Source organism: Opisthocomus hoazin, chromosome 6 (genome assembly GCF_030867145.1).
Source record: "Opisthocomus hoazin isolate bOpiHoa1 chromosome 6, bOpiHoa1.hap1, whole genome shotgun sequence".
Lineage (NCBI taxonomy): Eukaryota > Metazoa > Chordata > Aves > Opisthocomiformes > Opisthocomidae > Opisthocomus > Opisthocomus hoazin.
The window spans coordinates 41,370,609-41,393,636 of NC_134419.1; the positions used below are offsets into that span (position 1 = coordinate 41,370,609).

Here is a 23,028-nt window from a genome sequence, read left to right on the forward strand (position 1 = left end):
CTTTTATAATCTGAATTATTCTCTTGGGAGATGAGTTCTGTTAAAGTTCATGTTTTTAAGGATATCCTGGAAAATGCAATTCTGTGTTTCAAACAGCATGCCTGCCCTTACTAAAGCTATGCATTAACCTCCACATTCCTGTGTCTCAAGAGTTGTTTCAGATTGCATTAACAGAAAAGAGTGCCGGGGTTACTAGGACTTCTTTTGAAGCTGTTTATAAACATCAGTATTTAGATGTGTATATTGATAACTTCTTTTTATTTGCAGGTGTCATAGATTCTGCTTGAAACTTGTTTTTTCATATTGTATAGATGTCTATCATGCTTGGTCATTGCCATTTCTGTTCAAACAATGGTAGATGCAGTCTTGGAGTCCTTACTTAAATTAGAACAAGATCTTAATATTTGGTTCACTTTTTTTCTGTTTGTGCTATTAAAAATAATAGCTATCTGCATCAAGATTGCTTCCCTCCTGACTTGGTCCGTTTTTATAAGGATCGTAGATCTGCCAACAAAAGACTTACGCTGTAAACAGATTTAACTTTTCCTGTTGAAAACCAAACTCTACTAACAGGTGTGAAGAGCTGTGCACCGTACAGTAGGCAAATCCTGCTTTCCAATTTATTTTCATTAAGTACTGCCAACATGTGAATAAAAACTTCTTAAAAAAAAATAAAAATACAGCTTTGAGAAGGGGGGTGGCAATGGGTTGGGGGATCGACACAAAAACTGCATGGAGAGCAAGGTGCACGTGAAAGCAATGTCCCGACTCTTTCTCCACTGTTTGTCTTCCGTTATTTTGGGTGCTTCAATAAGCATTAATGTTAAGACTTCTGCAGTAAAGTGGGTTTTTTACTACAAAGGTTAATGTCAGTTGTTACTCTGATAACTGTAGAAGCTTACTCATCAGTTGATGTCCTTCCTCACAGATACTTCCAGGAATTCTGTGCACCCATTTTCCGTTTGACAGAATGAAGGGCTTGTGGTTTCATTCATGCTTTCTGTTTTTTAGAGAAACAGTTCTGAGAGCTTAATGTATTTGTAGGTTCTTGAGTGCTGTATGAAAGTTTATTCTGAAGTTTTTAGGAGCAGTAGCTGTCCATTAAATGTTTTTTCTTTAATCCAATGCAACTGTACTACTGAAGTCACCTTGAAATCCCTACACACATCCAAACTGTTGGTTTTTACTCAGACTTGTAACCAGGATTCTTCAAAAAACAAATTAGAATAGAATATGGCTTCTTTTTCAGCACGGTGTGCGTACCATTTGGCTGTCTTTATGAATGAACTACAGCTAGGACTTTATCAAAGAGCATCCGTACAAGCAAACCTTTCCATTAAGAAGATTATTTTTAAAATGCTGTTGCCATTGACTGAACCTTCCCTTTCAGGGAGTAACTAATTGATCTAGGAAATGTGCATCTGTGTCATGCTTTTCTGTAGCTGTCTGAGTCACAGCTTGACTCTTTACACTCATAACATACCTAGACTAATTGTAGCCTGAAAATTTACTTCTCTTGCTCAATAGCATTTTAGTCTAGCATAGAAATTTTGTCTTGTCTAATTTATGTAAAACATTGCTGTGATTGGTATGTAATTGGCAACTCATTCATTGGCCTTACACCTTAAGGATTCAACATAATACAATTCATTGTCTTTGTGGGGTTTTTTTGTTTGTTTTTATTGTTGTGTACCGCTGCCTTCCAGCAAACCACAGTTTAATGTAGTTTTAACTAGTACATTTTTTTTGTCTGCCATTCATTCATTTTCATTCCACAAATGAAGTGAAGGAGGTCAGTCTCACTTGAACAATTAAAAGGTGAAGTTACTTTGTTTAATAAATCCAGATCCTGGGAGGATACTTACACATGCAAAGTAATTAGTATTAACTGGAGAATTCTTATTGAACAAGAAGCTGGGGCGTTTCTCTTCTGAACCTTGATTTTTTTCTACAATGCCGTCTTGTTCATGTTTCCTTCTAGCATGTGATTGATTCAAGAAGTTGTTTTGTCCTGACATGTTGGTGGCATTGGAAATAACTGCATCTGTCTTGCTTTCTAGGTTGATGGAAATGTGAGCAAAATTTATTGTCAGAATCTTTGTTTGTTAGCTAAGCTCTTTCTGGACCACAAAACCTTGTATTATGATGTTGAACCATTCCTCTTCTATGTCCTTACAAAAAATGATGAGAAAGGCTGCCATTTAGTTGGATATTTCTCTAAGGTAAAACAAAAGTTTTGGTTTTGAACATTTGTAATTTCCCACTCTTCTTAATATTTGTGCCAACAGCAAAGAACAACATTTCAGAAGCTTGAAATCTTCTCCCTAATTCTAAAATATAATGTGCGTTGTCTCAGACGCACTTGTACTTGCTTGTCTCAGACAGATGCAAAGTGAGAAATTGTAAGCACATTCAGCCACATACATTGGGGTTTTTTTTGTTGGTTTGGTTGTGTTGGGTTTTTTTGGGGGGTGTTTTTTGGGTTTTTCCCAGAATGTGTTGTGGCTTCAGTTGAAAACAAAATCATTTTACTCCCCCTACCATTTTTGCGATAGTATACCAAGCCTAACTTCGTAGAAGTGCTAGGGATTTGAAATGTTGATGTGTTTTCATGTTTTTACTGCTAGCAGTTCAAGCTGGCTATTTAGGCATGAATGGCCAGCTGTGTTCATCTCTTGTGTACAGCCTGATTTAATGCAGTTGCTCGCTGCCCTGAGTGTAAGAACGCAATGCCTGACTTCATGGTGGATGCCTTCTTTAGAGTGGATGTCTTTACTGATTGTGGTTTTGCTTTGAATTTTAAAGCAATAGATGACTGCTGTGGACAAAAATAATACTTACCTGGACTTATGTCTTGACAAAGGTGACCAAAAATAGTGGTGAAGTATAATTAGATGTGTCTGCGACAGGAAAAGCTTCCATTAGTCAGTTTGTCCATAAGAAATGTGGTGAATTGGTATAGTTACTCGGAAATTCAGTACTTATTTGGGGCCAGACTCTTTTCAGTGGTGCCCAGCGACAGGACAAGGGGCAATGGGCACAAACTGAAGCAGAGGAAGCTCCGTCTGAACATGAGGAAGAACTTCTTCCCTCTGAGGGTGACGGAGCCCTGGCCCAGGCTGCCCAGGGAGGTTGTGGAGTCTCCTTCTCTGGAGATATTCAAGACCTGCCTGGACGCGGTGCTGTGCAGCCTGCTGTAGGTGACCCTGCTTGGGCAGGGGGTTGGGCTGGGTGACCCACAGAGGTCCCTTCCAAGCCTGAACATTCTGTGATTCTTGCCCCTAGTATCACCACATTCCTCAGTATATCATTTTCTTTAAGTGATTTGTGTGAAGATACTACTTTGAAGAAGTGTAAAGATCATGTTGGAGTACCTGCATGTTATAGTGATCTCTTGGGGGTCTGACCGGTTCCTTCCGAGGTGTGGGCCTTGCTGGGATTGTAACAGTGAGATGTGTAGGCACAGCTTGCACTGTCTCTTAGGTCAGTCAGAAGTTCTTGTGGCACCCAAACACGTAAACTCTGATATGGGCAAGTATTTTCTAGTAGATGTATTGAAGGTGCTGCAGGTGTTAAGAGGAGTCTTTCTTGATACTTGTTCCTTGTTTCAGCAAGGATGCGTTTTCTTCCCGTGCCTCAGCCCTGTTGCTTTTGGCCAGTCTGTTTGTCACATCTGAGCAGCACGAATGCTTTAGCTACCCAAATTTAGGACACCGACACCCCCCCCCCCCCCCCCCCCCCCCCAATCTCGAAGTCCACTGAAGAAGTGAAATTTTTTTCTGAATTGCATGTATGTCATCCTGCGGCCACCCCCTCTGCCCCCCGCCTTTTTTTTTTTTAAAAAAAAAAAAAAGTGTGCGCGTATGTGCCCTTGCTGTCAGGAATGTTGTGGCTTTTCTTCCCTGATTACAAATACGTTGCCACGACGTGACCTTCGTACTAGCAGCACTCTTGGGAGTTTGAGAATCCTGTACAGAGAAAAGACTTCACCATACTGTAGAAACTAAGAAACCTTGCAAAATACGGCGTGGGTATCTGCTCTCACAGCTGAAGAAATGTGTGGAAACCAGCACGCTGGCATGTGATCCTGTCGGTGTCATCACTGGTCTGGTGTCAGCTTGTGTGTGGAGGCTGAAGTGATGTAGGTGGTGTCTTAAACTGTCCGTGTGCTTGCCGCAACTTCTTGTCAGTTATGCTGACCTGGATATTTTTGGTTGACTTACTTGGTCTCCCTCAAAACTACCTCGTGCTGATTTGGGGATTTTTGTGTGCATAACCTTCTAAAGGTAACAAGGCTTCGAGGCTCTTCCTTTTTATCGATCAGCCTGAAAGAACCTATAACCCTACATTGTTAGAACAGCTTCCTAGTTCAGATTCTTCCTTCTGTTGTCTTATACAGTCAGTGTAATATTTGCCTCCGTTGCCCGTATGTTATATGACTTCAGTCTGTCTGAAAGAGCTCTGGCTTCTGAGCATTCTGCCTTAATGTGGATTCAGGTGAGAAGAGTTCAGCTTTCAAAAAATTAGAGTACGCTTCAAGTAAGACTTCTTAGTTCTGTGGGGATGGGGTTCCTCCACCCCAACCATGGATTCATTCAGAGAGAAAAGACAAAATAAAGATGGAAACCAGCAGGCACTTAGTGTAGCAATTGCAGAAAATACAACTTCACCATGTGTATGGATATTATTTTCCACTTTTATATCCTTGACAGAATGGTCAGTGAAGCATGAAAATACTTCCCTCTTCTTCCCATCCTCCCCCTTTACAGCACTTAAACTTCATAATGCTGTTTAGACAACATATTTAATTTTTAAGATGCTGAGTAGGAACCCTTCAAGATATTTTTTTATTAGTTATTTTTGGTACTTCCTTCTTACCATGAAGTATTAACCTGGAATTATTTGACTTTGGTGCTGACCCCGTGCATCTGTTCACCTTCCTGGGATATTTTACAAGGACAGTGGCAGGTGCAGGCAATTGCCCACTTCAGCAGTGCTTTGACATACTTGATCTGTTTCTCCTTCCCACAGGAAAAGCTTTGCCAGCAGAAGTACAATGTCTCCTGCATAATGATCATGCCCCAATACCAAAGGCAAGGATTTGGAAGGTTTCTCATTGATTTCAGTAAGTGAAGTATTTTATTTACACTTGCGGTGCAGGGAGCGGATGGCTGGTACAAGAAACTGTAACATATGAAACTTTATTTAACTTGCTTTGGTTTTCTTATCAATAGATAATGGGATTTCTGTTTGTATTTACATAGGATGGAAAAGCTCCCTGAAGTGACAAACTTACTGCTGCTCTGTTATTGTACTTGAGGAAATTGAGACTGAATCTCTCAGCAGTAATATTAGCTCACAAAGCTATTACCCTGAATGAATTGTCTAAATTACTTTCCATTTTGCCTTGCTCATTAGTATAAGAAGAGGCAATTATTTGTGATTAAAGCTAAGAAGGCGTTAGTCCAAGGCATTCCCTACATTCTAATAATTCTAACTTTTATCTTCTTTTAGCTAAAGAACTGTTTTAGCTGAAGAATTGCTACGTAGAAAGAATGTATTTTGGTTTTTGTCTTGAAGTTCATCACTTCCTTAGTGGAAATTGCTACCAAAAAAAAGCGTAGGTGCTCATGGCTGTGTATGTACTTGCTGCTTTATTTTGCTGAGTTGTCTGACCTGTTGGAAACCTTCAGGCACGCTTGTTTAAATATAGATTTGTTATTCCCCAAGTCTTTAAGCTGCAATGAAACTCTAAACAAAATCGTCTAAAGAAACTTCTCAGCTAAATGTCCTCAGTACTACTGAATCCAACTTTCTACTGTAGTTTAGAGGGAGGATGATAATGAATTAGTGTATATTGTATGTGGTTAGTTTTCACTGTCACTGATGTTTTTCGAAGCACTGTAGAGTTACGTGACAATATAGATAGTTAAGATAATAGGATTCCTGCCCTGAAGGTGTATGCAAGAACATTAAAATGCAAATAAAAATACACTGCAGTATAACAGCAGGACAAAGACATTAATTTGTAACTGTAGAGTTTTCAAGTTCTGTGTCTTGTAGCGCTGTACCCAGCATGACTACACTGGAGTTCATAAAGATGCTTCATGTGTCTCATCATTGCATGGCTTTATAAACAGGCTTCACTGTACCCCTGTGGCTTAGGTGAGGATGGTTCTGGACCACTTAATCCACCGCTGAAATGTAGCCGTCACTGGAGCGGAACACAACAGCTGTTCTGTTGTTTGCCTGCTGCAGCCTTTTAGGAAAGGCAGTGAGAAGTGCTGCGTATTTCTGGAGCTGTGGAGTGAACTTTAAGCTTGCTTAGGTAGAAATTGGCCCTGTGTTAGGATTAGGATCTCTTCTTGCAGAAGGAGATGGGGAAATTGTACTGGGCACAACTGGTAAGTACTTCTAGGCTGCTTCTTTGATTTTTACTCTGTGGTGTCTTTCAGAAAAAGTACTGTCAACAAACATTATTCTGGTTGAGTTTGCGATAGTTACAGCTACAAAACTGATATCACAAGTATGGATTCCACAGAAGGTCTGGATACTAGTGTGCTGTGTCTCTGGATCTGTGCTCTGTCCGTTACTGTGCCGTGTGCTGCTTAGTCGGAAGAATCAGTAGGGTGTTCTGTCCCTCTTATCCTTCTGGAAAAATCTGGAAGCACATTGGGTTGTTGGAGCCATGAGAATTCCTGTGATAGCTTGGCACGTGACCTAAGGGTATCCTTAGCTGGACGCTTACCTGGTGCTGTTGTTGCGCCTTGGCAGACGTGTTCGTGTCACGGGTACAGGCTGCAGCTGTATACGTGCTGGGCATGGCCCAGAGACCAGCTTTAGGTTCCGCTGTAGCGGACAGGCTGGCCGCTTTGGGAGTGTGTGGTCAGTCCTTCCGTGCCTCTCCACAGTGTGTTCCCTCTGTTTTCTGGAGAGAGGTTCTCTTCACGAACTGGGAACCAGGCTGTCTTCATTTCAGACAGAGTGAAGAACTAGAGATGACTGAGAAATTCTGGCTCTGTAGTGAGAGTGAGATGCCAGCTAAATTAAAGGTAGTGAGAGAACTTCTGGTGGCTGGTTTTCCTAGGCTGTATTTATAGCCTTCTGCAGGATGGAGGCTGAATGCCATTAAATGGGGCAGCCACAGCCTCATCTCGATCAGTGAGTCCAAAAATCTGTCTTTGCACAAAAAAACCCCTTCAAAGTCAATTGTTAACTTTTCTCTTGGAATGTTGTGTTTCTGCCTCCTGTGATGTGATTGACTGACTGCCATCTTCACTTGTGGTCTGCTGAGAATCATTGCCCTAGCTGGCCCGAGAAGATGGGATAGAACAAAACCCCAGTTATTAGTCTAAACTTGAACAGAGCAAGTTTATTACAGTTTAAAACAGTTTTTGCCAGTAGCATGATCTAGATAGTTATGTTCTTACAAAGTTATTGGAAGATAAAATTTATGCTCTGAAATGTTAAGCTTTCATTTGTCACGCAGGTAATACGTCTAAACTGCTCTATTTTGAATTCTGTGAGGCAGTTACTGGTACTTGTCTTCTTTATAACTTGTCTTTTTTCTAAAACAGTAACCAGAACAGTTTTTAGATGAAAATAATAAAAATGTAACTGAGCAAGTAATTGTCAGAAAATTGTAGTTACAAACCACAAAAGGGAAGGTGTCAAGAGCTGTGTGCAAGCAGTTGACTGCTCACATGACTCTGTGTGTATCTGGACACTGGACAGTTAGGAAGGCTAGAGAGAACGCGGCTGTAAGCCACTCCGCAGCTTCTGCTTTGTCAGCAGTCTGGTGAAGATGTAGTTTGTGGTCCAGAACGGGCTTCTCTTTCGGTAAGTGGAATACATTTGTTTGTTCAGGTTGTGGTGCATTCTTTTGTCTTGAACTAATTTAATCTTTACAGATGAGTCTATGTGGTCATCCTATGAGTTGCAAGGGAAAAGAAATTCTTTTATTTTGCCAAAAGAAAAATAGGTATTTGTTATCTATGAATTTTTTTCTCAACTGAACTTTTTGCTAACTGCATTTAAATTTATCTATATTTCAAATAGAAACTGATAAGACTGTTATTTCTTACTCTGTAGACACTAACACAAAGCTTTGTGTAAGGTCTATCCATCTGTTTCTTCAGGAATCTGCAATCTCACGTGTGGAAAAGAACATTTTTAGGAAGAATTCTTTAACTTTTGTGAGAAGAAAGCGTGCTGTAAAATGCTTGAGTTCTCTAGCCTGATAATCTTCAGCAAGAACTTTAAATGTGGTTTTCTAGTTGTCATTGGTCAGAAATGTTGGTTTTAAAAACCCAGTAGATGTGACTGTATCTGTTCTGTTTTTTAAAGCCTGCAAAGATTGGGGGGGGGGGAGTCCTAGGGAAGTTATGGGGTTAGACTGTTACAGAAACTTGGGCGGTTAGAAATGGAAAAAAAAGTTTAGTTCTAAATATTTATCAAATGGTGAAACTGATGATTTGTGAAGTCGCAGACTTGATACTGCTTCATGTTGCTTAATTCACTTTAAGACTAAATCAGTTTAACTTGTTTTATTTTCTAGAAGCATGTCATACTGAAGACAAAATTGTTTACATGAAGTCTTCATTTTGTTTATACCGAGTTCCTGAAAATGAAGAAGGGTCTTAATTTGCTTGTTATACCTGTACCTTCTTGGCTTTTACAGGGCTGAGAATTCTTGCCAAACTTCTTGGGTTTGGGCTTTTTGTTTTGTTTTAATTTCCTTATTCCTCTTGTGTTCTGTGAGGTTGGCTGGGTTGTGATTGCAGAGTTGTACCTGAGGGAGAATAATTCACTTCTGTGTGAATCTGTTGTATTTGCTGTAAATTAAATATTGGGCAAGTAGACTCCAGCGTAAGGTGATGTAGAAATAAACCAGAGAGCAGGCTTTTATTGTGTCAGATCCCATTCTGGGTTTGTTTCACGTCATGTCCATATGTGAGTCCGTTTGCGGTGATGCAGAGCTATCGTTCCTGTCATGAGGATTATAGATACTTTTGGGCGAGTCTTTGTGTCCTCTGTCTGTTCAGCCTGCTGTGGTGGTTTTGACAGTGCAAGCACTGAAGGTGCATTGTTGTAGCTGCTCCTCTCCATGCAGTCCCATTTCTTTTATAAACTTCAGCAGCTTCTCCATGAAGTTTTCCCTTTACTTTCTTGATTTGAGCTCTCACAAAGCCTAGAATCTTCGTATGCTTTCTGTTTATATTCATTAGGCTGCAGTGCCAGAAAATATTAGTATTTCTTTATTTGGCATATCTAACACAGCTCAATACTACTAGAATGGAATACTGCAGTATTTCATATTTCTTTTCTGTAAGTTTAAAACAGTCTTTTGATTCACACTTACTCACAAAGCTCAGCTCATCCCAGTCCCGTGTTTCTGCTTACTGGATTGCAGATTCCACGCTGGAGGCCTAGCAGCAGTTGGAGGGAAAAACCGTGTGCGAGGATATCGGGATAAACCTTTCCAGCTGCGCTGGCTAGTATGTTGATGGCTCCCTTACGTCGCAGTAACAACTGGGTTCAGTGCTGAGGAGCAAGGTCCCTGATAGCCCGTTGTCATTTATCTGGAAGGTGTTTCTGGTCCAATTGACTGTAGCAGTTTTCTTCCTCCCCTGCAGAATTCCTGCTTTTGATTTGGTTTATCTGTTCATTGTGAAATGATTATTCTTGCTCGAGAGAGGAAATCTGTTTTAATGGTGCTGGGATTCTAGCTAGGCTACACACTGTTCTTTGTTTTGTTTTGGGTGTGTGGGGGTTTTTTGTTCCACTTGTTCTGTATGGTTGGGAAATTCAGTGCTGACTTTCTGACCTTTTGTATCATTTATTGTGCGCACTTTTAATGGCTTTTTTTTCCATTAGCTTGAACTAACCCCTGATTCCCTTTTGGGATGTGTAGCTCAGTTTTTTTGCAAGGAGACCGTGACAGGGAAAGACAATTCAAGTCTGGCAGTGGCAGAAACAAACAGAATTTATATTACTGAGGAGTTGTATTCTAGTGTAAGAAAAGCAGCTCGGTTACATGTCCTTGTTTGTTCATTTCCCCAAATCTGCTGTTTCTTGGTCAGATATTGTTTTTTCTTCTTCCGTTCAAACAGGTGAGTAAATCTTCAAGTCCTGATTTGCAGGAGTAGTGGAGTACCAGCAGTAGCAGCGCTTGTGCAACAGCTGATGTGTAACACTAGGGAAGGCAACTTTCCAGGGGATGGGAGGAACAAAAAATTGGCTCTACAAGTAAAGGGAAAACAAACTGTTAATGAGAAGTTACGTCTTTCCTCCTAAATGCTTTTCATGAGTAAGCATCAGAGCAATTGATAAAGGCTGTCAGTACCGTTATCAATATTTATAGGAATTGGTATCTGAGAGAGAGAAATCCACATTTTTGCTCAGAATCAATTAGGTTAGTGGCAACATTCATTGGCCAACATTGCTTGTCAATAGGAGATGGCTCAGGAAAAGCCAGTGAACAAGATTTGGTGGAGTGGAGCATTCATTTGCTGTTTAAAGCTTTGAAGAAGTTGACTGAAGATCTGGAACTACAGCCCGTTTCTTTGATCTCTGTTCTAGTCCTGTCTTCTCATCCACTGCAAATTCCGACAATTGCTCGTCCACATGCAACTATTGAGGGGCTTTTGTGCATGAAAGCTGAACCAGTGAAATATCCTGAGCTGAAGGTGGGTGGGGAGTAAGAATAGATGTCCTCAAAGGTGTTTGTTAAACCCAAATCGCATTATGGTCCTGTATGCACTTTTCATTGAGAAGTAAGGGATGGTGTTGGGACAGTGAATAGGCACAAAAAGGATGGATACCTTTGTAAAGTGCGTTCTTCAATTCTTCCCAGTTTGCACGTTTCAGAAAATTTGCATCTCTCTATGGAAATGTGGAAGATCTTCATTGCTAGGGCTCAGTCGTGTGGAAGTGGTAAGCATTGTGGATTGGGGCCAGAGGATTCCTTTGGGCACAAAAGCTGTCACACAAGCATCAACACATAACATAAACCTGTACTGATGAGAATACAGACAGAGGGTTTATTTCTTATTGACAGCAGTTTTGAGACAGTTTTGAAACAAGCTGAAGAAACTGCATTGCATGAAACCTAGGATAGCCTTCAGGCACAGTTGAAGGAGACTGTGAGTAGTATGAGGTTGTCTTCTGGTCTGTAGAGCAGTTCTCTCTGTGAGTCTGGGAAAGAGCTGGCCTAGCCAGCCTGTAAAACATTTTTTTTCTGTGAAAGTGAAGAGGTTTGGTTTCTGCTAAGCTTGAAGAAAAATATGAATATCATTCAAAAATAAAACTGCTTATTTCTGAATGTGCCCAATTCAAACAGCTTTTTCTCTTCTAGGATCTAGTTATTTCAGACTTCCTTCTGGCTCCAGTACTTTAGAAGCTCTGTCTTCTGATGCAGACAAAAGGGTTTTTTTGACTGAAAGTAGGAATTTCTTTTAGACAATTTTGAGTCTAGTGTTCTCACTGGTGTCCATTATGATGTCTTGGGTGTTTGTAATGTCTTCAGAAGGAGTCAGGGTTGAGCTTTCCATGGCTAGTTGCAGTTTGAACAGTGAGCTGCACTTCTAGTTCCATCTTCCACACTGTCTTTGTGGTGCTTTGGTATATTGAGAAGGTTTGGAAGTGTTGCTGTGCCAAAAGATTGATTTCATAATGCTCTTATTTCTAATTCCTGCCATAGTGTTTCTAGATTTTCTGTTTTAATGGCAAATTAGGTTACTCCTCTGTGGAAACCTGAAAAGCGGTGACTTTTTGTGAAGCACTATGCTTGTGCAGTCATAAAAAAAAAAAAAAAATCAAGTTGAACAAAACTTGAAACTAATAATGGACTAACAATTGGCCGGCCATCTAGGGTAATGTATGGCTGATAGATGGTGCTACCGTTTCAGAAAAAAAATGTCACCCCGGTTCTGAAGATGAGTAGCACTTAAAAAATGCAATAAATGTGTTGGAATTAAGCGGTGAAATAGAATAAAAAAGCTGCCTGATGTTTTTACAGTGGCTGTGAGAAAGCATTATGTCAGTAAAGGAAGGGCTTGGAAAAAGTGATAATTTTCTTTACTGAAGGGCTTTCATTTTTGGTAGGAAGCTGGAATCGGGCAAATGAGCAAAGCCGTTACGTTACGGAAATGGTGGTGTTGCTTCTTTTAAGAATACTTGAACACAGAAATGACAGACTATTAAAAGAAGTGCTAAAAGGTCAAAAGTAGTTAAAAGACATACATTTTTCTACATGATGATGAATTCACACAATTTCTTTGCTGTGTAGCCTTGGCTTGTGTTAAGTAGCTGCGTGGACCTGCCTTACAGTAACAGTTTGGGGAGGGACGACTGGTTTAAAACTCTGTATTCTGCTGGAAACAAGACTCAGACCTTGAACTGAGGGAACTTGTGTTCTTTGTACTAATTCATAAATTGGCTTCTGGAAACCAAAGGAAGCTGGAAAAAAAACAAGGTAAAGGTGGATGCTGTCATGGGGCAAATCCGTGACGAGAGATCGGAAGCAGCATGCTCACCCGTGTGGTCTGTAAGGTCTGGTGCGCTTACGGAGCTGCTGGGAACCACCGCTGCGACCTGCCCGCTGTTCGGGGCCAGGCCCAGGCTGCAGGGTGCTGTGCCAGCTTGGATCTACCTCTTTGGTGTGTGTTTACATAGAATTGGTCATCTAAATCCCATAATCTAGTCATGGGAAATGGGATGATGTTTTACAGTTTGCTGTAACAAGTACTGAAATAGAGTAGAAATACAATTTAGGAATAAACACACTTTCAAAAAAAACAGTTGTTCACAGTTATACTTTGCTGTGCTCTGTAAATGGAATTGAGATGAAGATGAAGTGGGACCATGGTTTTTTGGGTTTTTTTAAAAGGTAAAATTTATTTTCACCAAGAGCATTTCAGCTTTCCCTTTATCACATCACAATCCTGCAAGAACTGTTTTGCTGCTGCTGAGGGTGTGGTAAACAACGGAGGGTGAGGATCAGAGGCTGAGGGTGGAGAGGAACAGTATTTTTTTTTAGTAGGCTTTATTGGAAAAATATATTCTCTACCTACATTGGCAAACTCGACACCACAAACTTAAGGATCTGTATAAAACAGGCCTGTGCCATTTATTACCTATAGTGGCCCATGTAGAATCATTTGGGGTTTTTTGCTTTTAACTACGGAGTGACTGACTTGTGTGCCCCAATACAGAACACGGTGTCCGTCGTATGGTCATTTTCCTTGGTCTGTTTACAGATGTATTGTGTCCAAACAAAAGGTTGAATTATCTGCCTGTTTTCTTTAAGAGGGAGTTGAAAGCGTCTGCCTGTGGGAGCTGTGAATTTGCGAGGGAGCCCGAATGCTGCTGCATATTTTATGTTCTTTGCTTGATGATTGATTATGTTGCTGACCTGAAGGCATGAGTTTGGCCTCTCCTAAATAACTAAGAAGGAACATTCTGTCAAGCTGAGATTTAGATGAGGGGCGAATAAAGATGGATTTTGGATCAAGCTTTGTTGACTTAAGATTATTCCAAGAAAATCAGCCTCTTGGGATTGCTTGGCATTGCTTTTATATAGCTTCAAGACACTGTGCATTTATCAGGACTGCAAAAGAAATCGGGCATGTCACTTCAGATACAGAAGCTAAGACTTTTTTAACTGAAGAGCATCTTTATTTCAGATAGCATTGAAAACAGCTAAAAGGCAAGGCCAAACATGGTAACGATGAAAACAAATGTTTATTGGACAAAGCTGTCTTTACAGGGCGTTAGTGAACAGGAGAAGCCATCTGCTGAAGACTGGTGGCTGAAAACAGATTTTAATTAAGTAGTGCATCTTTAATAATCAGGAATTTCTACTTTTGACTGCAGAGTGTAGTTCTGTTGCAGCAAGTCAATAGAGAAAGTGGGTGGTTTGTAGCCTGTTGCCCTGTTGTTGAGGCACGGTGAGGCACCTCAGCTCAATAAGACAGCCTTATGGCTTTCTTCGCGGGTGTCTTTCTTCTCCAGTGCCATCACTTTTATCAGGCAGTTCTGCCTTCTTGTAAAGAAATTATGGTTTTTGCTTGTTTACTGCTGTTTTGAGTAACAGTACTTATATAGCAGATTGCTGTGTCTTGGGCTTAGCTTTTTCAAGTGTGCTGGAATAGATGGATTTTTGTGTTCAGTGCTTGGTAGATGATGTGTGCTTTTTCTTTTATCACACAGTTTCTGTAGCTGCTGGCTAACCAGGTATCACCATGAGATTCCCTAATAAACACTTTTGTCTGCTGATTCTTTCTTCTAAATCTTACTCAGTTAGTTCCTTGTTCTGCAGCATGCTGGAGTAGAGGAAATGAACAGCAATGACGTTTTCCTGCTCACAGAAGACAAACGCAGTTTGCATCTTCTGTTCTGTGTTATGGAATATGTGCATCGTGACCACTTACCTGAGCAGATACAGTACTTGGGGTGGTTTCCTAGATGTGCCTTTTGCCTTCTCAGTACTGACTCCTGATACTGCTTTTGTTCATGTTCTTTAGTACTACTAGGCTATCTTTTCTAGGTAGGACTGAAACAATGATAGGAAGAGCTCCTGGGCTCTGGAACTTGGTGATCTACTCTAAAGCTGTTAAAACCATCGCTGACACAGTTTTGGTCCAGAGCGTCTGTCACTTTGCAAGTGTGACAACAATTTTCCTGAGCCATGAGCCTGGGAGAGTGATGTCAGCAGCCAGGTTGACACTGGCTGAGAGTTGGAGCTTAATGGTATGGGTGCTGGGTGGCTGGCCTCAGCGCCGTGGACTGGTTCTGGGCAAGTTCAGTTTACTTGTTCCGTTAGGCTTAGCTTCCTAAGTCCATCTCCCTGTCTTGTCAGTTGAGTCTTGTAGGAGTATGTGGAGCCTGTAAGAAGGCAAATAGTATTTTCTAAGAGTGTGTTTGATAGATTTTTAATGGTATTCATATGCTGTCAACATGAAACACCAGAAGATAATGTCAGTTGTTAAAGGAAATTCATTCATCATTTACAGTTGTATAAATAATTTACTGTTCAGCATCACTTATTTAATAATTTAAAAATTAAGTGTAAATAATAGCTTAAAACATTGCTTATAAAATTGAGAACAATCCAGCCTTGTTAATGATGTTCTAAACTACTTAACCTACTGACAAATTTATTCATCCAATTGGTAGTCAGGACTGATGCCCTCTGTGTGTGCAAGTCTTGCTTTTAAGGGTACTTCAGTTCCTTTTATCTTGCTTATGCTTTCAGTCTGCTTGTAAGTAGTCCACTTTGTACACAGAACCCCTGCTCAAGGGGTTCACTGGCAACTGGCACAGGTAAAATAAGTGTTAGCCAATTAATTCACTCAAAGGGTGCCTTTTGTTGGTCAGACTGCAATGCAGTCATCTTTACCTTTCCGTCCCTTCATGTAGGGCATTTGTTTAGCCCTAACCTCTTCTGTGAAGCTGTCTATAAAGGAACTAAAGGTTTTGGGCCCCCTGTGTTGAGTTTACTTGAGGATGTGAAGAGGAATGAGAGCTGGTGTTATTTCTTGTAACAATAATGAGAGAATCTTTGGCTTGCTCTGTTCATCACGAAGAAAGCTTTTCTTTAACCAGACAAAGAAGAAAAGAGAATGTAGCAGGTTGTTCACTGATCTAAGCATCTCAAGTTACAGCTAGTCAGTCTTTTTTTATAGTGTTTGTGTGGAGCTTGGCATTGGGGTCCTTTGAAGCTGCCTCAAAAGTGCTTTCAAAGAGTGTACTAACACCTATTTAAGGTCGTCTATCTTTGACCTTCCTCCCATTGACATAGACAAAAACAGTTCAGAGGCACACAGAATAGTTATGGAAAAAACAGTAACATGAACTATAGTTTTAGGAATCTTAAGTCTTAATAAGCTCGCACTTTTGCCTTGCCTATTTCTGCCTTCCACGCGTGGTCGTACCTCTGAACTTGGAACACTGAGCTGACCTGACCGTGTTGAGCTGTTCTGTCTGAATACTCAGCTGTTTGGATTTTTCTGACTACCCTTTTGAACCTGTCTTCACAACTTGTTCATGTAATTTCAAAACAAAATATCTGATGTTTTATGAGACAAAAGGAAGTCTCTTAGGATGGCTTGAAATGCTGGTTTGAGGGAGATCTTCTCTTCAGATAGTGGTGTATTAGAAGAACAGTTACTAGCACGTGCTGTTCTTTCAGAGCTCTGGTTTGATACAGAACATTGCATGAAAACTTGAGAGTTCTTCCTTTCCATATTAAGGGACTTATTTTACTTGGTTATCGTTCAAACAAAACAAAGTTTAGTGAACAAGTTGATTTGATTCGATCTGTCTGAGTCTGGTAATTCATTTGTGGGGCCTGGCCTTTAAAGAGGCTGCGAAGAACTCAGAACATGAAGGGCAAATAGTTCACTGGTTGCTTCTTTTGTTCTAGATAGATTCTCACAAATACATGTTCTTCTGACACAGATAGTAACAAAATACAAACAGGAGTTGAACAGTGCTGATTATATAAGGGCAATCCTGTGAGCACAAGCTCTTGCTTACGACTTTCTGAAAGGCTCCGTTTTATGACTAGGGGCCTCTGAGAAGTAGAGCTCAAGCTGTTTCCAGGTTCTGGCAGTGGTTTGGTTTTGTGGAGGCTCTCGTCTGCTCAGGGCTTTTAAGCAGTGCATTGGCATCTTTAAAGCGTGTATCTGGAAAGCTGTCATAAGTAACCTGGTTCTGTCTTCTGGAGGAGAGTTACTTTGGTGGTGTTGGGATAGCTTTGTTGTGTGTGAAAGCGTATGTGAACATCTGTATGTGGGATTGTCATGTGCCTCCGTGCAGAACTGTGAACCTGAGATGGACAGGCTTAAGTTGTACAACACATGAGGTAAAGCTATTATCAGTCAGGCTGAAGTCCGGAATGCTAGCGTGCTGATGTAGCGTGTACGCTTCTGAATAGACTTCTGCTGTGAGGGCTACATTCAGTCTAACCTGGGGAAAGATCAGTAAACTCAAATCTGTTCTTATGAGCCGAGCAACCTGCTCCTGTGTGACTCCCATTTTCCTGACATCGGTACACTGTTCCTATCCCTTTGCTGCCGTCCAGCAGCTCTGGGTGGTGGTGATGTTTCTGATCTCATTTCACTGGCAGGTAGACTAGTTCAGTGGACTTCATTGCTGACATTGCATAACGTGATGAGTAACTGCTATGATCCAAATGCTTAACTGCATGTATTGTTGCTCTGATTTTCCATGCAGTTAATCTGTGCAGCTGGTGCAGAGGTGCGCCATGCATTTGAGGTCCAGATGTTCCTGTTTATTTTGTGACTGCTCTGGAGCAAGCGATTAGTTGAAATAACTCTGAGTTTGTTATCTGTTAGTTAAACAGTTGCGAGTACGTACAGTTTAGAGAGTATATTCATGCTAAATGTAACACTTCCTGGTAGGAAAACAGTGTTTAAAATGGGCAGAAATGCATCTACAATGTTAATAAAACAGAATCACAGAATCACAGAATAGTAGAGGTTGGAAGGGGACCTCTGTGGGTCATCTAGTCCAACCCTCCTGCCGAAGCAGGGTCACCTACAGCAAGCTGCACAGGACCTTGTCCAGGCGGGTCTTGAATATCTCCAGAGAAGGAGACTCCACAGCCTCCCTGGGCAGCCTGGGCCGGGGCTCCGTCACCCTCAGAGGGAAGAAGTTCTTCCTCCTGTTCAGCTGGAGCTTCCTCTGCTTCAGTTTGTGCCCATTGCCCCTTGTCCTGTCACTGGGCACCACTGAAAAGAGCCTGGACCCATCCTCCTGACACCCACCCTGCAGATATTTAGAGGCATTTCTAAGGTCCCTTCTCAGCCTTCTCTTCTTCAGGCTGAACAAGCCCAGCTCCCTCAGCCTCTCCTCACAGGAGAGATGTTCCAGTCCCCTCATCCTCCTCATAGTCCTCCACTGGACTCTCTCCAGTAGCTCCTCATCTTTCTTGAACTGGGGAGCCCAGAACTGGACGCAGTACTCCAGATGGGGCCTCACTAGGGCAGAGTAGAGGGGAAGGAGAACCTCCCTCGTCCTGCTGGCCACACTCTTCTTGATGCACCCCAGGATCCCATTGGCTTTCTTGGCAGCCAGGGCACACTGCTGGCTCATGGTCAACCTGTCGTCCACCAGGACACCCAGGTCCCTCTCCGCAGAGCTGCCCTCCAGCAGGTCCACCCCAAGCCTGTACTGGTGCATGAGGTTGTTCCTCCCCAGGTGCAGGACCCTGCGCTTGGCTTTGTTGAACCTCATCAGGTTCCTCTCTGCCCAGCTTTCCAGCCTATCCAGGTCACGCTGAATGGCGGCACAGCCTTCTGGTGTATCTACCACACCTCCCAGTTTGGTGTCATCAGCAAACTTGCTGAGGGTACATTCTAACTCTTCATCCAGGTCGTTGATAAAGAAGTTAAACAAGACTGGGCCCAGTACTGACCCCTGGGGAACACCACTTGTTACCAGCCTCCAACTAGACTCAGCGCCCTGATGACAACCCTCTGAGTTCTGCCATTCAGCCAGTTCTCAATCCACCTCACTGACCACTCATCCAGCCCACACTTCCTCAGCTTCCCTAGGAGAATATCATGGGAGACTGTGTCGAAAGCCTTGCTGAAGTCAAGGTAGACAACATCCGCGGCTCTCCCCTCATCTACCCAGCCAGTCATGTCATCGTAGAAAGCTATCAGATTGGTCAGACATGATTTCCCCTTGGTGAATCCATGCTGACTACTCCTGATAACCTTCTTTTCTTCCACTTGCTTGATGATGGCCTCCAGGATAAGCTGCTCCATCACCTTTCCCAGGATGGAGGTGAGGCTGACCGGCCTGTAGTTCCCTGGGTCCTCCTTCTTGCCCTTTTTGAAGATTGGAGTGACATTGGCCTTTCTCCAGTCCTCGGGCACCTCTCCTGTCCTCCAGGACCTCTCAAAGATGATGGAGAGTGGCTCAGCAATGACATCCGCCAGCTCCCTCAGCACTCGTGGGTGCATTCCATCGGGGCCCATGGATTTGTGGACATCCAGATCACTTAAGCTATCCCTCACACAGTCCTCCTTGACCAAGGGAAAGTCCTCCTCTCTGTAGGCTTCTTCTCTTACCTCCGGGGCCTGGGATTCCTGAGGGCCAGTCTTAGCACTGAAGACTGAAGCAAAGAAGGCATTCAGTAGCTCTGCCTTGTCCGCATCCTCCGTCACCAGGACACCCGCCTCATTCAGCAGCGGCCCCACGTTGTCCCTAGCCTTCCTTTTGCTGCTGATGTAGTTGAAGAAGCCCTTCTTGTTGTTTTTGACATCCCTTGCCAGCTTCAGTTCCAGGTGGGCCTTGGCCTTCCTCGTCACATCCGTGCATGCTCTCACCACGTTTCTGTACACTTCCCAAGTGGCCTGCCCCTCTTTCCACATTCCATGGACCTTTCTCTTCTGCCTGATCTCTGCTAGAAGCTCCTTGTTTAACCATGCAGGTCTCCTGCCTCCTTTGCTAGATTTCTTTCTCAGGGGGATGCATTGCTCCTGTGCATGGAAGAAGTGTTGTTTAAAGAGCGACCAGCACTCTTGGACCCCCCTGCCTTCGAGAGCCCTGGCCCACGGGATTCCTCCCAGTAGCTCCTTGAAGAGGGCAAAGTCAGCCCTCCTGAGGTCCAGGGTTTTGATCCTGCTTATCGCCCTGCTTCCTCCACGCAGGATCCTGAACTCGACCATTTCATGGTCACTGCAGCCGAGTCTACCTCCAACCTTCACATCCTCCACCAGTCCCTCCTTGTTTGTTAACACAAGGTCCAGCAGTGCTCCTTTCCTTGTTGGTTCCTCCACCACTTGCATCAGAAAGTTATCATCGATGCTCTGTAGGAACCTCCTGGATTGCACCTACCTAGCTGTATGGTCTTCCCAGCTGAACACAGAAGTGTTGAACCTTCTCTGCTCTTTGTCTGGATAGAAGACCAGAGAAGTGCTCTCCAAGATGAATCCTAAATAATAGGAGAATATAGTTGCCTCTTGGTGAAGTTTCTTGTAATTGTCTATCTTAACACTTCATGGAGACCTATACTTGTTTAAAGTATTTTTTTCACTTTTTCATAACAGTAGAAAAACACACAAGTGCAGTGAGCTTTGCTGTAAACTCAGGACACTGTAAAATATGATAGAATATTTGTGTTAGTTTCTTGTGCTGAGCAATATTTAAACTAAATGGTAGGACACGAGCAAGACACTGCACGTTAGAGCTGTGTGGTGGTGGTTAAGGAGAAGTAAGTTTGTGTACAACTCCTTTGATTCTTAATTCAGCATGAGCATTTTGAAGCACAGCATAGGGTGAAGAAGCGTGTTGATAGATCCTTAGTTCAGAAGGTGACTGAACTATGTTTGGGAACCAGAAGACAGCAGGTGAAGTTGCTTGTCAAGTAGGAAGTCTGGAAGTGAGGTGGAGTAGACTTGCATCCAGCTTCTTATTTGACAAACATATATAGTGCCAATGACCAAGACGTACCAACCTGGCAGTTGGTGGAACAGTTGCCCCAAAATGGGGTGTCCTGAGGGTCTGGGGGGCTGTTCGGAGTAGACGCAGCCATGATGATGTGTCACAGGCACCAGGTGGAATGACCACAGTGGCACATCAGAAATTGACTTGGACAGAACTTCTAGGGGACTAAGGAGCCATCCAGGTCTTGGGCTGCTTGAAAGTGGGGTTTGCAAGAGACAATGTGATTGGGGCGGGCAGGGTAAGGGCACCCTCTTGCATTGCATTGGAGATCCTATTGTTGCAATTTCTCAAGTCCTGAAGACAAAGAGGAGGAATTGGAGGACTGTGCTCTGTCGTAGAGCTGTAACCCCATTGGTGTTAGAGATGCAGTGGGGTAGCTCAGGAGACTGGACTGCTGCAACAGGTGGGTACCAGTCTCTTCAGGAAGGACAGGTAGGGAAACCAAGGAGGGGAGGTTGTGCTCTACACAAAGGAATGACTTGGAAGCATGGAGCTCTGCCATGGGATGGGTGATAGGCCTGTCAAGTCTGTATGCCTCAGAAGCAGAGGACAGGCCAGTAGTCATGAATGCTGTGGTGGACACTTCTCATAGACAGCCTGATCAAAAAGGGAAGAGCATGAACCTTCCAAGCAACTGGATGCCATCTGCTAGTGGAAGGCCCTTGTTCTCGGTGACTGCTTGAAATGCTGTGCTGGAAGGGCAGCACAGCAGGATACAGGCAATCCAGCAGATTTCTGCAGGGTGTTTGGAACAGTATTTTGTTGTGAATTTTGGAAGGACGAGCTAGGGCAAATTCATTGCTGTGTCTGCTGCTTGCAAATAAAGAGGAATTGATCAGGGAAGTGATAGTCAGTGGCAGCCCAGGCTGTGGTGGGTGTGAGATGGTAGGGTTGCAGATCCTGAGGGAAGTGAGGAGGGCAACTAGTAGACTAAGGCTCAGAATTTTACCTTGTTTAGAGAACTGGTAAGTGGTTTTCTTTAGGAGGCTGCTGTGAAGGGCAAAGGAGTACTGGACACATTAATTTTCAGAGCCAGTTTCCTCAGACTGCAAAAATGACTCATTCTAAGGTTCATGAAAATAGCAGGCATGACAGTAAGCCTGCTAGGCTGGAGGGAGAGCTCCTGGCTTGAGCAAAAACAAAGCCTACAAAAGGTACTGGTATTGCTTACATGTGCAGGAATGGAATTAAGCTAAAGCTGCGTTGGAGTTGAAACTGAGCAATGTGCAGAGCAACAGGAGAGTTCTTGCAGGTGTGTGGACAGCCAAAGGAAGAGTAAGCAGAAGGCGACCCCGCTGCTGAATGGAGTAGGCATCGTGTGATGACATGGGAGTGTGGTGGGGATCTCGGAAGGGAGCTGAGGTACTGAGTGCTTTTCTTTGCCTTGGCTTTCACTGACAGGGCCTGTTCTCAGGTGTGGTAGAACTTAAGGAGCAGAGAGAGATGCCATCCATGGTAGAGGAAGATGAAGTTACAGAGTACTTTAAGTAAAATGGACATATACAGACTTGTAGGACCAGGTGAGATGCACCCAAGGGAACTGGCTGACATGATTGTGAGAGCTCTCACTGTCATCTTTGAGAAGTCACGGCAATGGGGAACATCCTCAGTAACTGCAAGGTGGCAAATGTTACCTGCATCTGCAGAAGAGACAAAGAAGTGTGAACAACTACAGCAATGAGTGAAATAAATGGATTTATGTCATCATGGTATCACAAAGGTGATAGAGCATTTGACTTGGTAGAAGTCACATAATGAATGCTGAGGTGCTTCTGGATCTGTGTAAATCCCGTCTACAGGTATTTCTATATATGGTGTTGTCTGAAGCTTCTGCTGTTAGCATTAGATTAGCCCACGGTAGGAGAGCTTAGTTTGGAAGTAAACTTTAGGAGGTTTGGAAGTGAAGTTCTTGTCAATGGGCTGTCGTCTAAGTGCTGTGTTGCATAGGTGGATTTTGAGCTGGACTTGATGGTGTGGCATTGAACACTGGCAGCTTTCTTCAGGCCTGTTTATAGGATCAGTGATGTATTACTATTGGTCGCATAGCTGAAGAGGTTCGGAAAGATAAAATGGAGTTTGGTTATGCATTGACAGCAAGTCTGTGTAGCTGTTCAAATTAATCTGATGGCAGTGGCCGTAGCGCACGGCTGGAGAGCAAGCACGTCCCTTAGAACGGCAGCAGGGCTTCTGTCTCTGTCGCGTGTCTTGTCCTTGATTCACAGGCAGTGAAGCCATTCACAGCTCGGCTGCTGAATGCCAGCGCATGCAGATGACGTGTCTCGTAGGCAAACTGAAGCTGCCGACAGTTTGCCTTATTGCAACATGCTGTACGTTGTAGCAGTTCGTAGCTGTTTCATGACTCTGTGAGAGCTGACAACCTGACAGTAGTTCTAAGCTATGTCGTTCCTTTTTGTGAGTTGAAACCTGTTTGTAAAATGGACTTTCTGTGCAGGCAGGTTTGGAACTGTTGAAGTTTGCTTTTCTGTTTTGCTGCGAGGTGAATGACAGTGGCAAAAAGAGGCTGAATTTTGGAAGCCAAGGGCAATA

General features: G+C 42.9%; 1 protein-coding gene across 4 annotated transcripts in view; it reads left to right on the plus strand.

Annotated features, from left to right (window-relative positions):
* KAT6B (lysine acetyltransferase 6B) overlaps positions 1 to 23,028 on the plus strand; it is a 124,282-nt gene that overhangs the window by 83,597 nt on the left and 17,657 nt on the right. For all 4 annotated transcript variants that reach the window (XM_075422904.1, XM_075422906.1, XM_075422908.1 and 1 more), the window contains exons 11-12: positions 2,061 to 2,222; positions 5,032 to 5,125. In XM_075422904.1, coding sequence (XP_075279019.1) covers positions 2,061 to 2,222; positions 5,032 to 5,125 — 256 coding nt within the window. The remainder of the gene's footprint in view (positions 1 to 2,060; positions 2,223 to 5,031; positions 5,126 to 23,028) is intronic.